At 60.0% G+C, this 21,312-nt stretch overlaps 6 protein-coding genes across 6 annotated transcripts; all 6 read right to left on the minus strand.

Annotated features, from left to right (window-relative positions):
* Window positions 1-580: 580 nt before the first annotated feature.
* LPMP_060210 (hypothetical protein) lies at window positions 581-1,219 on the minus strand (the record flags this gene model as incomplete). The annotated part of the gene is made up of 1 exon (XM_010705602.1): window positions 581-1,219. The coding sequence occupies one exon, from the start codon at window positions 1,217-1,219 to the stop codon at window positions 581-583; it is 639 nt and encodes a 212-aa protein (XP_010703904.1).
* Window positions 1,220-2,262: 1,043 nt separating this feature from the next.
* LPMP_060220 (hypothetical protein) lies at window positions 2,263-4,779 on the minus strand (the record flags this gene model as incomplete). Its single annotated transcript, XM_010705603.1, has 1 exon — window positions 2,263-4,779. One exon carries the CDS (start codon window positions 4,777-4,779, stop codon window positions 2,263-2,265), a length of 2,517 nt encoding a protein of 838 aa, XP_010703905.1.
* A 1,661-nt stretch (window positions 4,780-6,440) lies between these two features.
* LPMP_060230 (hypothetical protein) lies at window positions 6,441-7,277 on the minus strand (the record flags this gene model as incomplete). Its single annotated transcript, XM_010705604.1, has 1 exon — window positions 6,441-7,277. The coding sequence occupies one exon, from the start codon at window positions 7,275-7,277 to the stop codon at window positions 6,441-6,443; it is 837 nt and encodes a 278-aa protein (XP_010703906.1).
* A 1,937-nt stretch (window positions 7,278-9,214) lies between these two features.
* Window positions 9,215-13,756, minus strand: LPMP_060240 (5'-3' exonuclease, putative; the record flags this gene model as incomplete). Its single annotated transcript, XM_010705605.1, has 1 exon — window positions 9,215-13,756. One exon carries the CDS (start codon window positions 13,754-13,756, stop codon window positions 9,215-9,217), a length of 4,542 nt encoding a protein of 1,513 aa, XP_010703907.1.
* A 2,207-nt stretch (window positions 13,757-15,963) lies between these two features.
* Window positions 15,964-16,902, minus strand: LPMP_060250 (hypothetical protein; the record flags this gene model as incomplete). The annotated part of the gene is made up of 1 exon (XM_010705606.1): window positions 15,964-16,902. The coding sequence occupies one exon, from the start codon at window positions 16,900-16,902 to the stop codon at window positions 15,964-15,966; it is 939 nt and encodes a 312-aa protein (XP_010703908.1).
* Window positions 16,903-17,564: 662 nt separating this feature from the next.
* On the minus strand, window positions 17,565-20,117 carry LPMP_060260 (hypothetical protein; the record flags this gene model as incomplete). Its single annotated transcript, XM_010705607.1, has 1 exon — window positions 17,565-20,117. One exon carries the CDS (start codon window positions 20,115-20,117, stop codon window positions 17,565-17,567), a length of 2,553 nt encoding a protein of 850 aa, XP_010703909.1.
* Between the last annotated feature and the right edge of the window lie 1,195 nt (window positions 20,118-21,312).

The raw sequence follows: 21,312 nt of genomic DNA on the forward strand, positions 1-21,312 counted from the left end.
AGAGGAATGGGTGGGAGAGGAAGGGGTGCCAGTGCCCAGCGTCTCTATCAGCGGAAACACGCTCACATTTGCCTTCGCCTGTTGCGTCTTTATGGGCCCCTCCATGAAAGGGGCCGACAACCAAGAGGGGGAAAAAGGGTCCACCGGATCGCACCTGTGGAGCTACCCTTATCCTTCAGATACACAACCGCGGAACTACTGGGTGCAGAGCCGAGAGCTAAACTCGCGTGGTGTCAGCTGCGCCACACCACGTATGCTTCTCTTTTTTGCTCCTGAGACATTGGGCGACGTGGGGGACGGGAGGGAGGGCGCCGTGCAGACACCTCCCGCTTGGGAGAGAAACTGGTGAAGGGAGACGCGGCGGCGGCAGCACCTGGAGTGTATGCGTGTCTCCTCCTTTGGAGCCCATGCGCAACAGCAACCGAAAAGGAACGGAAAAAGGGGGTGGGAGAACGCGAGGGGACAACCGCCGCGCCACGCCCTCGCCGACCGACACCGGCAAGAAAGCACACGGGCGCAAGCAACAAAGCCGTCACCGATTTGGCACTTCGCCATCGTCGACTGGACGACTTGCAAGCTGCTACTCCTTCATCTTCTTTCTCTCCGCCGGGGCACAGAAAACGGTGGCCGAAACGGCTGTCATCAAGGCAGCCGTCAGGGCAGTGCCCACAACCGGCAGGCCCGCCACGGCGCCAGCAAGGGCCCCAACGACGTGCAGGACCCACGCAGCCATCGCCGCCGTCAAACTCCCGGTAGTGAAGCTTCGACACATGGCAAGCATCGTGACAAGGGTGAGGTAGGCCTCGGCCCCGCTCACCAGATTCGCCGCTTCGAAGCCGCGGCTGGCCAACGAGTGGTACCACGGGAACCAGCGGAAGAGCACTGTGTAGCACAGGCACCATAACGTCGCCACCGCCGCGCCTACATCGCCGTCCCCACAGTCGTGCAGGTGCATCACTTTTACGGCCTTCGTGTCATTCAACGTGAAGAAGCAAAACACGACTGTCACCAGCGGCAGAAGCGCACCCTGCACGCTGACCTGCACCCCCATCATATCGGGCGGCACCGCCATGGCAATAGTGGACTGGGCTAGCTGAACTGCAGCCATCATAATGCTCAGTTTTGACAGCTTTCTGAGAGAGAGATTGTGCGCCTTCACCATGGCGACCAGCGGAATGATCATGAGACCATACACACTGAGGTTCAGGATGACGCCCATTTATATATAAATCGGCGTTTGTGTATGGGTGTGTGTGTTTGGGTAGTTCGCGTCGATGGCCGCACACCAGCGAGTGTCGATATGGGTAGGTAGGCGAGTGGGAGGGGGTGACTTGCCGCCGTGCTTTTTGAATACTGCGCTCCTCTTCCCTTACTGCGTTGCTATTCACGTGCGAGCATGCAAACACCGCCAGCACGCCGGCAGAGGGATGTTGACATGGGCCATGTTGCATGTTTTCGGAGAGGAAAGAGAAAGCGTGGCGCAGCGTGGCAAACGTGGAAAGACATCGACACACGCACATACGTGCACAGGGAGGAGGGAAGGGGCGGCGGACCAACCATGCGGCATTGCTTCACAAGGGAGGGGACGTGCGCCGCGGGGGGAGGGGAGGGGGGGTCAGTGAAGCCTTCTACCCCACACTGCACACCTGAGCTTCTCCCTGTCCTCTACTTGAGTGGCGCTTCATTTCTCGCATGTTGTTGCTGTTCTGTGTCGTTGTGATTCAGAGTTCTGGCCTGTAGTCATCGCATCAGAGTCACCATCAGCCGACTCCCAGCACACACGCAGGTATGGGGAGAGAGCCCGAGAACAAGCATGCAAAGTACACGTGAGAGCACACACACACACGCACCGATCGGCAACAAAGACAAGACAGCGGAGGAGAAACAAGAGATGGAAAGCGTGGCGAGGGTGTGGGGCGAGGATCTGAAATGGCAACACGGGAGAGCGCACACACGCACCATCAATAAGAGAAATCGAAAGACACGCACAAAGAAAAAAACGAACAGGAAAAATGAGACTGAAGAACGCGCGACATCAGCGTGGGCCAACGGGAAACAAAGCGAAAGGGAAAAGCAGACGAAAAGACTCAGGGAGTGCATCCGTCCCACGTGTCCACCTGTATAAAGAGAACAGCGGAGAGGGGGGGCCATGGGCGTGCCACGCCTCCTCCTCCTCCTCCATCGCCTAGCCGGCGACCGACACGTGCATCACGCCACCATCCCCATGTTGCCGACCCCAGCTCTGTCCCCTTCTTCAACGCTTCAGTTACCGCGAGGAATCGGTGTCAAGTGCGTCGCCAGTGTCTGCACCGCCTGCATTGACATGCCCAGCGTGTATTCGGAGGCAGAAGCCTGGAAGAGGAAGGCGTTGCCCTCGCAGCAGACGGCGATAGCGACGCGCAATGGGTCCTCCAGCTCCCCCTGTGAGTGCTGAGACTCGTCACCACGCGGCTCGTAGAAGGGGTGACTCTCGTGATCGTCCCTCGTCCTTGCCTCGGCACCGCCACTAGCCGCAGCACCGGTGGCAGTGGCTTTCCGCAAAGACGCAGCTGTCACTAAAGTGCTCACCTTCTCGGTCGTGCCGGAGGACGGCGACGCGTGTTGTGGGTGCTGTTGCTGGCCCCAGAGGTAGCTCGCTGGCGGGGGTGGAGGCGGAAAGTACTGCGCAAAGGGGTTCAGCTGACCAATCGCCTCCTCTAGCAGGGCATCCCGGACCTCTACCCAGTCGGATGTGGCATGTGAGCTGCCACCGCCGCCACCGCCGATCTCGTCCCAGCTGGTCACCGAGGATGTTGTTGGCACAGCGGTGGCACTACCGCCGCCGGTGTGCTGCGTCCCTCCCTCCTCAATACCCCCCGCGTACCACAGAGGCTTGAAGCACACACGGATGGCCGGCATCGCGTTGATCGTGGTGCGTTCGTGGGACACAATGTGCACGCCGCCGGGGAACTGGGAAAGGTAGTACCGAATCATGCACTGCAGTTGCCTGAAGGTGGAGCCCTGACGATTACCGCGGCGCGCGGCAATGGGGCGCAGTGGAAGCGCCTTGGACGGGGTTGGGGGCTGGCTGTCCGTCGCCGCCATGACCACAGCACCACCGCCGCCGCCCCCACTGCTGCCATCCCCTGCCGATGACGTGGTCGACGTGAAGAGCGGAAAGACGCGCACCGTCACGCCGACCTTCTCCACACCATACGTGGCCTGCACTACACAGAGCGGATCAGCTAGCATGGGCTCCTCGACGGTCGCCATCCCAGTTGGCGGCAGCGACAGGCAAAAGGGCAGCACATCATGCCGGGTGTTGCAGTACAGCACCGACACGCTCTGGCCGTAGTGGTTGCCGAGCGACACAGAGTTCATGACGGTGGCGCAGAAGGAAACGAACTCCGTCGAGGGGTGCCGCAGCGCCGAGGCAATGAAGTGGAAACTCACGCAGGCTGTGCCGACAGGGACGTAGAAAGCGCTCCAGTACGCCTTGGCTGTGCCAGCGGTCGTGTCGGCCACCCCCGTGGAGGACGGCAAACCAGCAGCGGCGGCGGCGCTCTCTAGCGCGTCCGGAACAAGGGTCAGATAGGCGCTGTTAACGTCCACACGCACTTCGCGAAAGAGAGAGAAGGCGGTGACGAGCGCTACTGCGTCGCTGTCTTCCTCGCGGACGTCGTCACTGGCGCTGAAGTTTCCGTTGAGCGCGATCGACAGCGGGTACGGCTCCACCAGTAGCGTCGGCCGCGAAGGCGGGTGAGCGGCGACAGGGGCCTGAAAGACGACGTGGGGCGCACAGTTGTTGTCACTGTTGTCGAGCACGAGGCCCAGCTGGCGTACGGCCTTGCAAACCTGCTGCTCAAGGTACGGTCGCCATGCGTACGGGACCCCGTTGCCGCCTGTTGCAGCTGCCGCGCCGCCGCCGCCGCCGCCGAGGGAAGTCGCCCCTGTGGCGACATCTGTTGGCTCGTATGAGGTGATGAGGCCAATGCGGCGACCTCCGTGACTCATCGCCGTTGCGTACGGCGCCATCCACGCGCTGCCATCGCCGCCGCCGCTGTGACCAACGTAGGAGGAGGAACGGTGGTAGGGTAGATACGCGGCCCCGCCCGCACCTGCAGCACCTCGTGTGTGCTGCTGGGGTGCATTGATGCTGTCGGGGCTGATGGACAGAAAGCCGCCGCCGGTGGTCATAGGGGAGGTGAAGAGGCGGTCCTCCACGCCATCGCTCTCCGCAAGGCCCTCGTGAACGAGGAAGTCCAACGGCAGGTGGTACCCCAAGCCCAGACGCGGTTCAGATATGAGAAGGTACGACGGCGACGGAGACGACGTGGCAAAGGAGAGGAAGCGCACGATGTCGTAGACGGTTGTCGGCATCACGCTGCGCACACGCGCCGGGGCCACGTACTGCACTGTCACCGCAAGCCGCTTGTAGACCACAAATATGGAGAAGACACAGCTCATGCTCTGGTGCTCATCGACGTAGCAGTACTCCGCCGCTGGGTAATCTTTGCTACCGATGCGCGTGGTCGTCTGCCCTAGAATTTTGGCGCAGTCGGCAATCCGGCCGAGACTGGCCTCGCTGTACGCCGCCGCTGTCTGCGGCTCGTAGAGCTCCTCGATAGTGACGGCCATGCGGTGCGTTGGCTCCCGCACTGTGCGGAAAGTTAGCAGAATCAGCGGCGCCTGCCGCTCCTCTTGCTTGAGCTCAAAGAAGACGGGGGAGAAGGGCAACTGGATGCCAAGTTGAGCGTCGTACCATTCCATCAACTTTGCATTGTGCCTCTTTACGTGCATGGAGGCGCGAACTGTGAAGTAGTTTCGCGGCGGCAGTTGAGGCCGCTGCCGCAGGGTCCGGGTCCCCACTGCCGCCACTACACCAGCGCTGCCACTGCTGCCCGGCACCGCCACTTTGCTGTCGCCTCTACCACTATCACCACCAGCGCCAACCGTGCTGCCACCAGCCGCAGAGACACCACCAGCAGAGGACGTGCCAGCTTCCCTTGCCCTAGCGCTTGACGTTGCCTCCTTCGACGCACCCTTTTGCTGACCCCGTTTGGTTGTCTCTGCCTCCCCCTCCTCCGCAGCGGCGGCGCGCCTCGTCAGCCATTTCTGTACATTCATGTAAGTGGCGATGCCGAGCATGACAGCCGCGCACAGCGACGCCTTGCTGAGCGAGCCTGGCAAGGCGTCCAGTCGTAAAAGCGCCTTGGTGTTTACAGTAATAAGTGTGTCAGGCATTTCCCGCGCTTTCCTCCCTGCGCGTCTGAGTCAGTTCGTGTGTGTGTGCGTGTGTGTGCGTGAGTGTACTCTCTAGCCCTAGTGGTGGTAGTTGTAAGCACACAAGTGCGTGCGAAGAGGAAGGGGTGGGGGGGGGAGATGGCAGGCGAGTCAAGGAGATGTGGCTGTTGGTGCTGCTAAGCGCAAGGCACTACTCAAGGTAAGCACAACGAGAAGACGACACACACACACACACAGCTACGATCACCTCCTAGGCAGGTAGAAATACATAAGGGTTGATGAGCGACCACGCTGGCGATGGTGGTCGCAGTTAACGTGGTCTCTTTCGTACTCCTCACGGGCGCGCAGGGGGGTTGTACGGGATGTCCTTGAAAATGAAGAGAGAGGAGAAAGAACCGCAAGTGTGTGCGTGTGTGTGCGAAGGGTAATGAGCGCTCCAGTGGTGGCAGAGGACGTGTAGGTGTGGGTGTGCTAGCGACCCTGGTCAGAGGTGCTGTCGAAGGAGCAGTTGGAGGGGGGAGGAAGAGAGAGTACACAAAGAACAGCAGGGCGATGGCATACGCAACGCCGCTGATAGTAAGAGCCGCAAGAGCATATGCAGGCCAGGGCCCTGGTCCACTGAAATGACTCCGCAACACGCACACGGCTCTCGTGGCTGTTGATGTCTACGCACGCACGCACGTGTGTGTACGTCAACACTGTCCGCCTACGCCGCGTCGTTTGTACAGCTGCGCCTTTTCCTCTTGGGTGGCGGCACTCCGCCAGCACTTCCGAGAGACACACGCGTCCAGAGGAAGAGAAATAAGCGGGGTGGGTATACACACTACGCACAAGATGGTGCAAGGACGTGCCGTCTCCCTCCACCGTCCTCGAGAGCGCGCGCGAGAGAGGGGGAGGGGGGAAGCAAAGCGCAGGGAGAGAAAGAAGAGCGGCAAGGTGAAACACAGTTGCTAAAGCAGCCAAGATCATCCAGGCGGGGTTGAGGTAGGGGGTGCACCGACAAAGCAGCGATCAAGCAAGCGCACAGGCAGGAAAGAGAGAGACAGAGGGGAGGCGAGAGCTGAAACGCGCGCATACATGCAGGCACAGAGCCATATACAGCCAAGCAGCCTCACCTACTCGTTCAACCCGCTCCCCTCATTCCCGCTTCGTCATCATCACCTCAACTCGCCCACTCCATCGATTACCTCTACTACGCGGCCTCCGTCATCTCGCACTCAGTCGTCCTCAGCAGCGATGTCGTCACCACAATGGGCAAACGACGGGTCGTAAGCAGTCAGCCGCTCACGCATCGCCTTGAGCTGCTCGTTGCGCTGCGCCAGGAGCCGCTTCACTTGCTGATACTGCGTGGATTGATGCAGCCGCGTGGCAAGCTCGCGCTTCGCCTCCGCTACCTCGGAGCGCAGCTCTTGCACTACCGTCGCGAGCGATGTGTCCTGCCCCTGACACCGGCGCGCCAGCTCGGCGGCAAGGCGCTCCTTGTCGTTCATTGCATCCTGCATCGACAGCAAGTTAGCCGTGTCCGACGAGCGCCCGCTCATCACTTGCGTGTAGGCGTCCGTCACTTGTTGCAGTTTCATCTGCAGCCGCCGCACTTCTGCGTTCGCCTCCGCCAGCTGCCGCGCCGCCTCTCCGCCGGCCTCCGCCAGAGTGAGGGGAGCCAAACGACCTGTCGGGCCGCTCATCAACTGACGGCCATGCTCCCCCATCGCGTTCACGCCGCCGGCATTGTTCAGCACCGCTCTCACGTCAATGCTCAGCGTCAGCCGCTGCCGATCACCTTCGCGCAGCACCGCGCGCATGAGCTCGGCCGAGGCTGCCGTAGTCCCCTCCATCTGTGTGTCCACGACACCGAGCACCAGCGCTAGCTGTCCATTCAGCATCTGCGACACCTCCTCCTTTGTGTATTGCTCCCGCCACAAGTTGCCGGACTGAAACGCACTTGCCTCCACTGCCAAGTCACGTTTGAACTTGTCGAGGGAGAGACGCGACCAGCGGAAGAAGTCGTCGATAGCATTTCGTGACTCTGACGTGAGCCCCGAGAACAGGTCCATCCGTGCCTCTCTTCTTGTGATTGTATAGGGTGATGGTATGCGGGCGGTAGTGCGTATAGATGAGAGTGGGGAAGGGGGGAAGGAGGACGGGAGGGAGTCGTCCGAGATGTGGGTGAGGAGCAGCTGCTATAACAATGACGCCGATGACGATAAGGGCGATGCCCTTGAGTGGGGTGGGAGTGAGGCGGTTGGAGGGAGGCGACAACGATGCGACTGTAGAGAGTTAAAACAAGACGTAGAAAATGAAGGAAAGAGCGGTGCAAGAAGGCGGCGGCAGAGAGTGTGCGCGTGTGCGCGTGTATAGGTCGTCAATCACCCCTCACTCCCACCGGTGCCTGGCACGCAAGCACAGGCAAAAGAAACGCCCAAAGAAAAGAGAAAAAGCGAGCGAGTGATCAGTCGCGGGCAGATTTGAGTCTTGGCTCGTTCTGACTGCGGGTTTCGATGACTGTGTGCGTGTGTGTGTGTGGGTGGGTGTGTGTGGGCGATTCGTCACACGACGAAAGCCGTGAGACTGCACGCAACGAGACGAGTGAACCAGCAAGAAGCCGAGTAAAGAGACGATGGCGTATGGTGGCAGCGAAAGAGAGACAGAGGGAGGGCTCCTGGCATCGTCGTGCGCGCGTTCGTGCGAATGCGCATGCAGGGATGAGAAAAAGCTCTTTGGGGTAGGAGAAAAACAGTGAGAGAAGGGGGGAAAGGACAAGTGTGCGACTTGCAGCAACAGCGAGCGCTGCGTGCGCATGTTGAGTCACCCCTCCCACCCTCTTGGTAGCCGCGCCTATTGAGATGGAGAGGAGGCATCTCCCGCAAAAGCACGCGCACACGCAGGTGGATGTGCCAGCCAACAAGCGAGTCCTCACTCCACACCACTTCACTGCTCCCCATACCTTGACAGGGTCTCGGTCCGTGTAGGCTGAGGGGTGGTGGCGTGCATGCAAGGGCGGTATGGGGAGAGGGAGGGAGGGATGGGCATACCACAGCAGAGACGTAAGGGAAGGAAGACGAAAGGGCAAGAGAAGGAGCCGCGTTAGCACGCACACAGAGAACTCTGCCTCTCACCTAACCAGATCCTACGCGAGTGTGCTGCTGCGAGTAGGGTGCTGACTCCCCCCCCCTTGCCTTGTTGATCAGAGTGACACTTCCGTGTTCAAGAGCGAAACACAGTGGAATGGATGAAAGTGCAGACGGCTGCTACACACATCAGCACATCCAACGCCAATATAACCAACGACGCATACACACAGAAGGAGCGTGCGCGGTTAAAGCAACCAGAGACGCGTTGGAGGTGGCAACGAGAGAAAGAAACGATAGACACGCCCTACTCGGCTCATCACTCACTGAGAAGGGACGAGAGAGAGAGAGAGAGGGGGGGGGAACACGTGAAAGTACATGTCCAGAGAGACACAACCGCTATCGCTTGCTTTACGTATCGCTATCAAAGCCACACTCTCATGTTCTTCCATCTCTCTCTCTCTTCCACACCACCACTTAGAGATGGAAGAACGTCATGGGGGAGGAAGAATGAGTGAAGCATAACTCCAATGCGACCCGCAGGAGCACATACGCAGGCATCTACATCGATGCAAGGGTGCACGCATGTATTAAACCCCTCACTCTGCAGGGAAGACGAGGGCACGCACATCAGGTGGGGGGAGGGGGGGAGGAAGGAGGAGGAGGAGGAGGAGGAGGAGGAGGAGGAGGAGGACAGGGGGCGGATAGCACGCAGAGGATGGTGGACATGGACAGAGCGCGCCATCATCGAGTGAAAGAGGGCACCAATGCAATAGAAAAGCGACAAGTGCAGAACGGAAGAAGTACACAAACAAATCAACATCAGCAACGGCGACACACACACATACACACACACACACACACACGCGCAGGACATCGCGCATGAATCCCTACGCATCCTTCATGCATCTCCACGGTGGTCTTCACGTGGGATTCGCATTCTCCCCTGCCTCAAGCTCGGCGAGGGTCTTGCTCACCGCCTCCGCCGTGAAAGTGTTGAGCCAGCTGCGGAACAACGAGCCTGTGTTCGTGTACTTGATCTTGAACTGCCCACTCAGGAAGTCCCCCGGGATGACGTGCAGGTTGCGCGGCTTGGGGCGCGTGGTCAAGCCAGGAGACGCCTCCTTCGACTCGTTGCTTGGGTGCAGCGAGGCCGCCCCCACCGACGCTGCCGCTGCAGTCGCTGGCGCAGGTAGCGGAGGCAAAACGGGCTGCGGCGAGTGTTGGTGCTGCTGTGCAGACTTGGGTGCAGGGATGGTGATGCCGGTAGGCGCCGTTGTTGTCGTTGCCGCAACCGCAGTCGACGCTGGAGCGTGACTAGCCGGCGAGGCGACCCTGACGGGCGAGAGCTGGGAGGTGGAGGTGGGCAAGTGTTTGGCCAAGTCCTGGAGGCTGATCCCGCTGCTCCCCGGGGCAGCCGTGATTTTGAGGCTCGCGGGACTGGTGTGGGACTCTCCTGTAGCCGACGCCAATGAAGACGCGCTGGAGAACAAATGGGCGGTGGCGGAGGCGGGGGTAGAGCGCTTGCCTGGTGTCGCTGACGCCGGCGTCTGCTCCGGTGCAGCCGCACTGCGCGGCCGCGGCACAACGCTTGCACTAGCACCAGCGGTGAGGCTATGGCTGGCACCAGAATCGGCCAGGCCAGCGCGAGCCGCGGTAGCCGCGGGGTTCTGAAACGCCGCAGGCAGCGATGGTGGAGACCCCGTGGATTTGCCCGATGGGTCTATGTGAATGCCGTTCGCCTGCAGGAGGAATTCGAGCTCCCTCAGCCTCGCTGACCCGTCCGTAGAGGCGGTTGAAGCGGCCCTCATGTCAGGCTGCGACTGCGGCTGGGCTTGGGCTTCGGGCTGTGGTTGCGGTGCATCCGTCGACTTGAGCACGAGAAGCGCCGACAGCTTGGTGATGGCGGCGCGAGTGTCCTTGAGGCGGCCATCAAGTCGAGTGCCTCCTGTGAAGGGGGTATCATACACGACCTCAGCCTCCCTGCCGCTGGCCAGCAGGCGCACGATCGTGCCCTGCATGCCGAAGGGAACAGTGCCCGTGGCGCGGCAGTTCGTGACCCGCGAGCCCAGAGAGAAGGTTTGCTCCTTCGGCAGCGGAAGCGGCACGAGATGGCCGCTACTGCTGTAAGTGACAGGAAAGTAAAGCTGGTTGCGGCTCACCTGCCGAAGCGAGAGCTCCTTGAAGCTGCGGCTCTGCTGCTCCTGCAGCGACATCTCGAGCTGCTCGAGCAGCTGCTGCGGAAAGGCCTCCTCCGTCGCCGTAATCATCGGCGTTTCGCGCAGCCCTGACTCGATCAAGAACGTCTCAATATCTGTTAGCACCTCGGCCGCGTCCTTGTCGCGCCACTTGCCCGTCAGAAACTGCTGTGGCTCAAGGCTGCGTGAGTTTACGCCACCTGCCTCGATGTACTGGATGAGTGGACGGAACCGCTTCACGTAGTCGTGGATCAGCTCCTGCGCGTCGCGGGAGAAGTACCACGTGCCGCTACCACCACGATTGTTGCTCGAATTGCCCGCGAAGTCGCCCTTCTCGCCCATCTCCAAGTGGTAACCGATGTCCTCCGTGTCCTTTTCCATGCGAGAGAAGATGTCCTTGTTCCCCACGTACCATGGGTTGAAATTGTGCTGGACCAGCTTCGCATACCCAACCTTGGCAATGCACCGCCCGGAGAACTTTAGGCACAGCCCTAGCTCGCGAGAGCCAAACTGCGGTGATGTGACGAGGGAGCTGCAGATGCTCGTGAGGGTGTGCGGCAAAATGTCGAGACTGGCCGCCACCTGCGGCAGCGCTGTCCAGTTGCGCAGCGCAGAGAACTGCAGCAGTTCCTCCGGCAGCCGCAGCGGCTCCTGAAACACCTTGAGGCGCACTGTCAGCTGATCGCCCTGCTGCGTCGCCGTGTCGTGCTGGCCAGTCGTCAAAACTGTGCCGCAGCAGCCGTACACGTCCACCTGCGACTTCTTTGACTTGGGCTGCGGGCCAATGTAGACGCAACGGGCACCGAATGCGCTGTCCCCTTCGCTGCGGTAGCGCTCGACGTAGCGGCTGTCCTCCTTCATGTCGATGCTCTCCAGGGTGCAGATAAGATGGATTGGGTAGCACGTCCAGGTGGTCGAAAAGTGTCGCTCAATGTGGCCTTTGCGCGTCACTTGCATTCCATTAAAGCGGTGCACGTACACAAGAGCGTGGACCTGCTCCACGGCGAGGCCCAGCTGTGACTTCATAAAACGCGCGTGCGTTTCCGCCTCCCTCAGGAAAGCAGCCGACTCGTCGCGGTTGTTCTTGTGCTCCTCGGTGCCGCTGAAGGTGCCCTCCTTGCTGTATAAGGCAGTGATGCACTTGTGCACATCCTTCACGCAGGCGACACGGGCGCGCTTGTAATGCGGGAAGCCGACGAGTACCTCCTTGCCGACGAGCGTTGCCACCTGGTCGATCGATTTGGCCTTGAAGAAGTCGCGCATCTGCAGGATGAGGCTGTCGTTCTTGGTGGGACGGCCAAAGATCGTCACGACTCCAGCCTCGAAGATCGTCTGGATGAGGTCGCGCTTCGACTGCAGGGTGCTGAAACCCTCAAGCTGCTGCGTGCCGACGTGCACGCCGGGGCACAGCTGGGGGATAAACTTGTCGATGGGAGGGAACGCGTACGTCTCGCGCCTCACGAAGACGTTCCGGAGAGAGCCGAACATCTGATCCTCCAGCTCGTACGGCGTCATCTTGCCGTCATAGCGGAACCGCAGCGGCGGCCCATTTACGTTGTTCGCGGCGTCCTCAGGACTGACGTTTTGCTGCACAGACTCGTAAGCGGCGAGCAGCGTGCGCTCGTCGATGAATGGAATGAGCACAATTCCCTCCCACGGCGCACGCGCGCCTTCGCGGTCAATGACGATGTGCTCTGGCAAGTACTTGGCAAGTGGGCTACTCGGGCTGCGTAGCAAAGGCCAGTAGGCCTTGGGCATGGACAAGTATGACATGGGCGGCAGTACGGCCAGCAGTTGCTGGTGCGGCTGGAAGGGCTTGCCGACCTCAAACGTCACGCGGGCAGAGATGCCGGGGAGGTTCACCAGGTCACTCGCCATGGGTGCGTAGTAGTGCGGAAAGAACCACTTCCATGAAGGCACGCCTTGATAGTAGTAATGCATAACCCACATGAGCCCCTCCACGTAGTGTTCCCGCAGTCGGCGCATGTCTTCACTGTTCGCGTCCCAGCCGCCAACGAAGCCGTGCTTCTCACCGTAGTAGCGTTGCTTGAACTCCAGGATCGATGTGATAGGCATCGCGGAGGTGGTGTCCACCTCGTGGGTAGGGTCACGGCGAGCGCGGTTCTTCTGGTACTCCGCCTCTTCCTGCTGACGGCGGCGCAGCGTCTCGAACTCGAGCCTGCCCACCTCGTTCAGCCACACCTCGGCGTTGCGCCAGTCGATCTCACCCTTGTGCGTCAAGTACCTGTTCTTACTGAGCAAGTTGTCCACGTAGAGGCGCAGGAGCACTGGTATGCTGCCATCGTTGATGCCGATGGTCGGCAGTGTCGGCAGAAAGTCATTACCAATGAAGAAGCACATGAAGACGAAGTCGTCAACGATGCGCTCAAAGTCGATGTTTGTGTTGCTCTTCGCCTTTGCCAGGTAGTCCTTCACCTCTAGTTGGAGGTAGTCGCGGAATACGCTGATGTGTAGCAGCACAAACTCGTCCGCCTTGTGGTACGCCTTGTCCTTCACGAGGCCTTTTGCCTCATCCTCCTCTTGCCGCTCCCGCTCCTTGCGAGAGCCGGGACCGAACGTGACGACCTCGCGCAGCAGTACAAAGTGTGGCTCGTGTGTGGCGAGCGCCAGCATGACGAGATCGGCATCGAGGCCGTACATGCAATGGGTCTCGTTGGGGTCGTAGTTAGGCTGCATCTTCCGCCGACGGATGAAATCAACGATCTTGTGCTCGCCCTCACCAGGGCAGTCGTGGCCGGAGAAGATGATCTCGCACCTCTGCCACGCCGGATCGGTGGACAGCTTCATTGTGATGAAATACTGAAACTCCGTGCTCACACGCACCATGAATGGGGTACCAGGAGTGATGCAGTTGCTGTCGAACATGTCCTTCTCCTCCGGCACCTCTTCACCCATTGCGAGCGCCTCCTCGCGCGCGACCATCATCTCGTAACCGGCGCGGTAGCGGCGCTGGCGCTGTTGATTCATTTTCGCGCGCGGCGCAACACCATCGACGGCAAGCAGGAAGTACTTGCGCGGCTGGATGGCATTGAAGAGCTTCTCGAGATAGATGAACATAGCCTGAATCATCTCCTTCTCTGTCGGACTGCGCCGCGTTGCGTCTACATCGTTCGGGTGCGTGCAGTTGTGGATGATACCGTTGATATCGAGGTAGAGGTTGTCTACCGGTGGTGGCGAGTCCTTGAAAGGGGTGATGATGGAGGGGAAGCGCTCCGCCGCCCAGCGGAAGAATTTGGGAACACCCATGGTGGCACCTCCTTCAGCGTGAAGAGAGCAACACGGGCGGCAGCACAGCTAGAGAGAGGTCGGGCACGTCTGCGAATAAGCCGAGAGCGCAGCGACAGTGACTGAAGGAGAAAACGAGAGAGGGAGAAAAGAGAAGAGAGAGAGCGCACACGAAAGGGATAAAAACAACAGGGCAACACAACGATGACGTATGTCTTTGCCCGCCGCGCTTATGTGTGTGTGGGTGGGGGGGGGGGTCTGACTGCGCCTGCCTGTGTCGGCGGCAGCCCGTTACAGTGGGGTGCGGTGGAGTGGTGTGGGTGGCGGCTTTATCTCGGAAGTCGTGCCAAAGAGAGAAACAACAGCGATGTTGACGCGAAACGATGAAGTCGAGTATGAACGGGTCGCTGGAAAGCGTAGAGAGAGAGGGGGGCTACACACCTGCAGACGCGCACAAACACCTCCGCCACGACTACACCCCAACAACAACCGCACCAACGGGCGAGAAGAAAGCGTCTCCCAGGGGTCAGCGGGGCTTTGTTGCACAACGGCAATCACAACCGCACCAACAGCACGTATGCACGCAGAAACACAGAGGGATAGAGAAGAGTGAGCCACAAGGGGTGAAACAATCAAGGAGAGAGGGGGGAGGGAAAGTGATCACGGTTACGCGTACACGCACACATACACACAGAACACGCAACCAAAAAGCAAGACTGAGGAAGAGGAACAAGAGCGATTTACGCATACACACGCACGCGCAGAGAGAGATGGACCGACTACCCTTGTGTGTGTGTGTGTATCGACACCCCCCTCCAGGACGGAAGAGAAAAGAACAGAAAAAGCGCAGAGTTCGAAGAGGGACCTTCGAAGACGCTCCGCAGCGACTGGATGGGATGGCAGTCAAACAGAAAGCGCGAAAGGGCTTGGGGTAGGGGAGTAGGTGATGATGGTGAAACTGAAGACGGGGATGCCAACAGGGAAAGAGAGGAGGAAAGAAACAAGATGCACACACATGTATGTGCGCGTGTAGACTTCACCCCACATGATCGCATGCGTGTAGGAAGAGAGGGAAGGGGGTGCCACGTATGTTTAGGCACGTCATGTACAGCCACATACACAAACAACAAGAGAAACGCGTAAGGCGGAGGGGGGTGATGGTGTGAAGGGGCAGGAAGGGACGAGGATGGATCGGCAATCGCAGCGGTGGCCGTGCATGAGTCGATTGCAAGTCGTCCATTCCACACATGTGAGGCGGAGATCGAACCACGAGGCCGGGCGTCGCCGGTAGAGGTTGAGACAATGAGAAAGGACGGGTGTGTGGCTGATGCCACGCTGGATGACATCCAGCGTGGCATCATCACCTTTCCATGAACTACGCCTGCATGTAGAAAAGAATAAAAGAGAGAGGGCGGCCTCTTCTACCCAACACGCACACGCATGCACACACAAACTCAGTCTCTTTCTGTCTGCCTCTACTGGAATGCCGGGATGTGCTCCCTTGTTGCCGTTGTCATTGTCGTTTTCTTGAAGACTGCGAAGGATAACTTTACATGTACAGACACACGTGCAGCCACAGACAGAGAAAGACGATTTCTGCCGTGCAATCCCGCCACATGGCAAGACACACGTTCGCCATCTCTTAGAGGAGCGATGCTGCATCCCTGGTGCCTCTCTACTGTCCACATCACGCGCACACGCACCACAAAAGGAAAGGGGCGAAAGGCGGGGGGGGGGGGCTGCGCGAGAGGGAAAACGATAACGGCGGGAAGGGAAAAACGAGCGCATGAGGGACGGGCGGCAAGAGCAGGCGAGCTGGTAAAGATAAAGGAAGTGCGGCAGAAGCTGAAGAGCCGTCTGCGGCTGTGCATCAACTGCCATAAAACGAGAAGTCTCTCCCTCTCCCCTCTCTTCTGCCTGTACGGATTGCCCATCTTGCTGCAGAGGTGGAGCAGGAAGAGAGGAGGCGACACACGGCGACAGCGGCTCGGCCAGCGCAGAGAAGTGGGAGAAGGAGAGACAAAGAACAGAGAGCGGAGGTGGGGGGTGGAGTCGCAGTGCACACAGCCGAGAGAAGGATCACAGCCAGTCCTACCCACACAGAGAGAGAGAACAGCATCTACAAAATTGAGCCCAGCAGGCGTGCACTCGTAACCTGAGACACACACACATACATCCACAGGGCGCCATCATCACCACCTCAGCCTTCAACCGCCGAACACACACGCCTACGCCGTCTCCTCGTCGGCTGCTGAGGAAACCGCGGTAGCGCTGGACTCCCTAGCCGCCATGGCAGTGCAACCAAAGCGCGGCCTGCGGGCGTGGCGGCGGCCAACAACAGAGGAGTTCGCCTTCAGCGTACCGATGCGTGAGTAATCCTTCATCACGAGGCGGTTGCGGTGGTTGACCGTCGTCCCCTCACAGGCAAAGTCCATTGTGTAGTCGCCAACCTGAAACACTTCGTTGCAGTGGCAATGACGGCTGGCATGTGTAGTCCCCGTCGCCCCCTCCGGGCGAAGGTACGAGCGCGGGCGGTAGTCGCAGATGCTGTGCGTGAAGTTGCTCTGCACGTTGCGCACCCCCTGCGGCGGGTCCTGCGGCTTCAGCAGGAACGTGTTGTAGCTTACTGGAGTGAAATCATAGCCAGGCTGGCACAGTACCGGCGGAGGGCAGTTCTTGTAGAGCTCCTCAGGAGCGAAGGTGCGTGGGATGGGCTTGCTGCTGAGGTGGTGGCCGCGCTCGTCCACCAGCGGACGAAGACGAGGCTGCTGCTGCGCGCGGCGCATCGTTGACAACGACAGGGTCTCTTCCTTGAAGACGCTATTTGGGTTGTACGTCGTGGTGCTTTGAAGGGAGTCCATGACGGACGGCGCCGCCCGCTCGAACTGCTCGTATCGGCCATCGGAGAAGTTGAGGCGGATCTTGATCGGTCCCCATGGCTTCGCGTTGGCCGTCTGCACCGCCGTCACGGCATCCTTGTATGTACATCCATCTGGCAGGCTGAACGTCCTCCAGGTGGCGAGCGGGTGCAAGGCAAGGCCGCCGTTGTAGTTCACGTCATCCGGGTTGTAGCCTTTGCGGCGCATGGTCGCCTTGCTCGGCAGACTCAGCACTGCGTAGCTGGTCGGCACAGCTGCGCCGCTCGGCTCCTTGTACGTCGAGTCCATTATCTGAAACGAGAAGGACAAGCAGATCGAGTGATGTGCACACGAGTGTGAAGGGGGGAGGGGGGGCTGAGTCTGCACAGTTCGGCGCACTTGGGAAACAGTAAATAACAGAAGCACCAGCAGAAACGCAGAGGAGGAGGAAGAGGACAACGGAAAGAGTTGTTGCCCCCTCTGCCTACACAAGTGCACGGCTATACCGATATAGATGTATGTGTGCTCGGGTGTAGTGATGAGAGTAGCTGCTGAGAGTGGCAAGAAGCAACCGGTGCGTGCTTGGGCATGCGGGCGTGTGAGTGCGTGTGGTGGGAGTTCATCCACCAATGGTCATGTCGCATATAAACATTTGGGGGAGAAGAGCCGAAGAATAAGGCCCATCATAGTCGTGACGAGAGAGGGAGAGGGGGGGGGCGAAGAGTAGGTGGAGGAGAGGTGGGGAAATGCGGGTGATACGCACAGAAAGAGAGGCTGCAGGAACTCCGACATTTCCCCCTTGTCTGTATCTCTCTGTGGGACGAGTGGTGTGAGTGATGAAGCTACACACACCCTCCGCCCTACACCGCAGACGGTGTCACTGCTCTCAGCGAGCATAGGCAGCAATTATCATTATTCTTCTTGCGCGCGCCGCCACTGGTGAAGGTCCGCGCGCACAAACAAAGACGTTCTCAGAATATGCCGTCGACATCGAATATGTGAAACGCGTCCTCGCCACGACCACCGTGCGGGGCGGTTGCCTCGACAGACTCCATCATGATGTCCTCGTCATCTTCCACAGACACGGCGCTGTCCGCCGGACGACACCGCGCGGCGCGTACCGTGCAGTTGCGAAAACGATCCGCGGGCCCCCTGACCGCGGCAGCAGAAGCGCCGCCACCGCGTGCTCCCCGACGTGTAGCCGTTCCCCGCCGCCTGCTAGATGCATGGTGCGCCACGGTGTCAAAGACATTAAAGGTAGCACTGGTCGCCTCCGCAACACGACTCGCCAGGCTGCTGCTGCCCATCACCACGTGCTCTGGCACGATACCCTCGGCGTCTACTGTGGGCACGCGAGCTGTCACCATGCTTACCGCCAGCTGACGCCGAGCGCAGTGCTCAAGCTCCACCAGCGGCTCAGCAAGAGGGAGCGCCTGCTTCACAAAGGGCTTCACACCGCGTGCGAATTCGACAGCGGCGGCGCCACTTGCGCTCGCATCGGCAGGGGCAGCGTTGGCATCCTCGAAGCACGGGTAGGGGGGCAAAGAGTAGGGCCCCACGTGCAACTCCACTGTGCGCCCAGTGGCATGCGCATTGGACCTGCTGTCCACAGAGTGCCCGGTGCCCGCTGGCGCGACGGTGGCGGGCCTCCCAAAGCTCACCCACCCGTCTATGTCCTCCTTGCGTGGTCGTCGGTAGACACTAGAGTCGCGTACATCACCGTAGCCCACACCGGCGTCGCTACCGGGCTGGAGCACCGTACCCGAAGAACCGCCACCGCCGCCTCTCAGCTCCGGGAAGAGCGGCTGCGCGTCAGTCCGGCGTCCTTCCTGCTCGTCAACGTCTTGCGTGTGCTCCTCCTCCGCCGCTTGCGCCGTGGAGACGAGCGAGGTGGATAACAATGCCGTTGCCGCTGCCACGCGAGCCTCCACCTCCTCAATGGTCTGAGGCATCTGCGCATCGGCCGGATACGCTGACAGTGGCAAGGGCCGCATGGTCACAATCGCATCGATGAGCGTGCCATACTCGACACTGCAGAGGCTCAGGCCGTGTCTCACAACATTCACGCACCCCGGCCACGGCAGCAGCGGCTCTGTCTCGTTGAAGAGCAACACATGCCGCTGATGACGCACAAAGAATGCCTGTAGAGCCTCAAGCTCCGCTCGAGAGGACGAAGTGGACGAGCAGAGTGGGGCTGAGAGATTGGGAATGCCGCCATCTTCCCAGACCACGCGGGCACCAGTGCTATCGAGGTAATTTAGCACCTCTTTGTACAGCGACCTCTGCAGAAGGATAAAGGTAACACCGCTAAACAGCTGTCGGCGCTGCGGCTGTGGAGCGAAGTAGCGCAGGTGTGACGCGGCAGCTGCTGGCTCGCCTGCCACTGCCGTCACCGTGCTGGAGGGAGGTGTGAAAGTGGACGCGGCCGCTGAGACCCCGCCGCCCCCTGCATCGCTGCCACAGGGGCGCGATTCGTCGGCGGACGGCAGCATAGGCATCAGGAAGTCGCACCACCAAGAAGACAGGGGCGGCAAGTAGTGCAACGGATCGGGGAGCGGAATCTGCGGCGAGGTGCGGTCACAAATGGCCACGAAGAAGGCGGGGGTGACGATGGGCACGGCCCTGCAGAGCATCGCAACGACCGCGATCGAGGGCTGCACAGTGCTCGTCACCAAGAAGTTCACCGTACTGTAGCAGGGTAAAACGCCTGAGGAGAGTGCTGTTTCGTCAATAGCCGCGGCTGCGGCGGTCACACAAGCGGGAATCGGAGTCGCCAAAGGTGTGCCCAGCAACATCGACCGCTGGCTCAGGGAAAGTCCGCTGCACATGCGTCCCTCAGCGCTGCCTTGCATCTCGGTTGCACTCACGGCTTGGGCATTGGCAGGGACGGTCTCCTGCCGCACACCGCAGCAGCTCAGCCCATCCAACAGCTTGGCTTGCACTCCCACGTCCACGTCCTCGCACAAGACTGACACGTCCAGCCACACTAGCCTCAGCGCAGTGCTATGATGGCCTAGCTGAATGGTAAACTGGTGCCAGGAGGAGCGATGCACCGGCACATGGAAAGGAACTTCCTTGGTCAGCTGCAGGGTAAGCTGTGCCCTGCAGCCCGAGGCCATGCCTGAGCGCTGCCGCTTGCGGGCTGCGGTTGCAGCGGGGGCGTAGCACAACCCAAGAATACCTGCCCCCAGTGTAGGAGATGACGCAGCCCCGGCACTGCCGGCGTGGCTAGCACCCCCGCTATGTGGGGTGTCATGTGTTTCGGCGTCGTCGGCCTCCTCTCCGCATGCCACGATGGTGGTGCCGTAGGTGGAGGAGTCGAGCAGTGAAATGGGCTGAGGGGCCCACTCCCCGGCGCCACCAGCCCCCGTGGACAACTGCAATCCTACGGTGATGGTGAGGTGCGTGCGGCTGATGCTGCGGTCATCTTGAATGATGATGTGGCAGTCCTTCTTGCCGACTCTGTAGGACTTCCCGCCGATCAACCAAAAGTGCGGCGTGCCCTGGAAGAAAATGACCCACATTGGAGGGCTGACCGAGAGGGGGTGAGTGAAGGAAAGGCCAGGGCAGCCGCAACAGCAGGGGGATGAAAGGGCACTGCAGAAGGGCACTATAAATGGATAATACAGCGCAAAGGGGCACACAGAGAGAGAGAGAGAGCGGTAGTCGATGAACCACTCTCTCACTTTCCTCTGTACCCGTGTGTGTGTGTGTGGTGTGTGGTGGTAGGGGGAGGGGGGAGGCGGTCTGTAGCTGATCTGCAATGATATACTCTGTACTGTAGTGCTATTGGAAGTCTATGAGGAGGAAGGAAGGGGGCCTCATGTGTGTGCACCCACACACAGTCACAGGCACTGGTGTGGACACGGTCCGTGCACCCCTGTGTGGTGGCTCCTGTTAGCCTCTATCGGTGTGGCTGTGTAAGTCTGTGTGCGTGTGTGTGTTGACGGTGCTCAGCCTGGAAGTTGTGAGAGCAGTAGCAGCAGAAGGAAAAAGAGACGAAAAGCGACCACCGCGGCACCAAGCAGCGATGCAATGGGGGGAAGTAAGAGGCCTGTCAGACGGGAGAGATGGCGAAAATGCAGTCGAGCATGTGCACAATAGCCGGCGCGTTCTCCTCCCTCACAACCGTGCGCGCACCGCGTAAGGGGGAAGCCCATGCACGCGTATAAGAGGCAGGCCAAATTGTTCATTCGTGTGTGTGTGTGTGGCACATGCGGATGTTTCTGAGTTTGCATTGCAAAACTCCACAGCAACAGCAGCTGCAACCAGAGAGTGGGGGGGGGGGGGCAGAATTCTCCTCCACTTTGCAGAGAAAGATTCGCTAACTCTCTAGCACTGAGACACATCGAGCATTCAACTGGGACTACGATAGACTTTTCCTTCAACAGACCTCACAAGCCAGTCACCCCCCGACCACAGCAGCCAGATGCTACGCGCTGCCAGCAGTACCAAGATCGCCATCAGCACAGCGCCAGTCACCTCATAGCCTCGCGTGAGAGGGCTGATCAGTTCGGAGTGGCACTCGGTAATCACAATGATGCAATGGCCTCCGGAACAAGTGGCGTTGGGGCAGGTGTTCAGCTCTGCGTCCGTGGCAGCAATAACAATGGAGCTAAAAGAAGACTGGTCACCACTGTCTCTCGCATTGGTTCTCGCCAGAGGACTGGTGACGATGGGGGGCGTCGCACCCGATTAACGGATCGAGGCCAGCTGAGC

This window comes from Leishmania panamensis, assembly GCF_000755165.1.
Source record: "Leishmania panamensis strain MHOM/PA/94/PSC-1 chromosome 6 sequence".
In the NCBI taxonomy this organism is placed as follows: Eukaryota; Euglenozoa; class Kinetoplastea; order Trypanosomatida; family Trypanosomatidae; genus Leishmania; species Leishmania panamensis.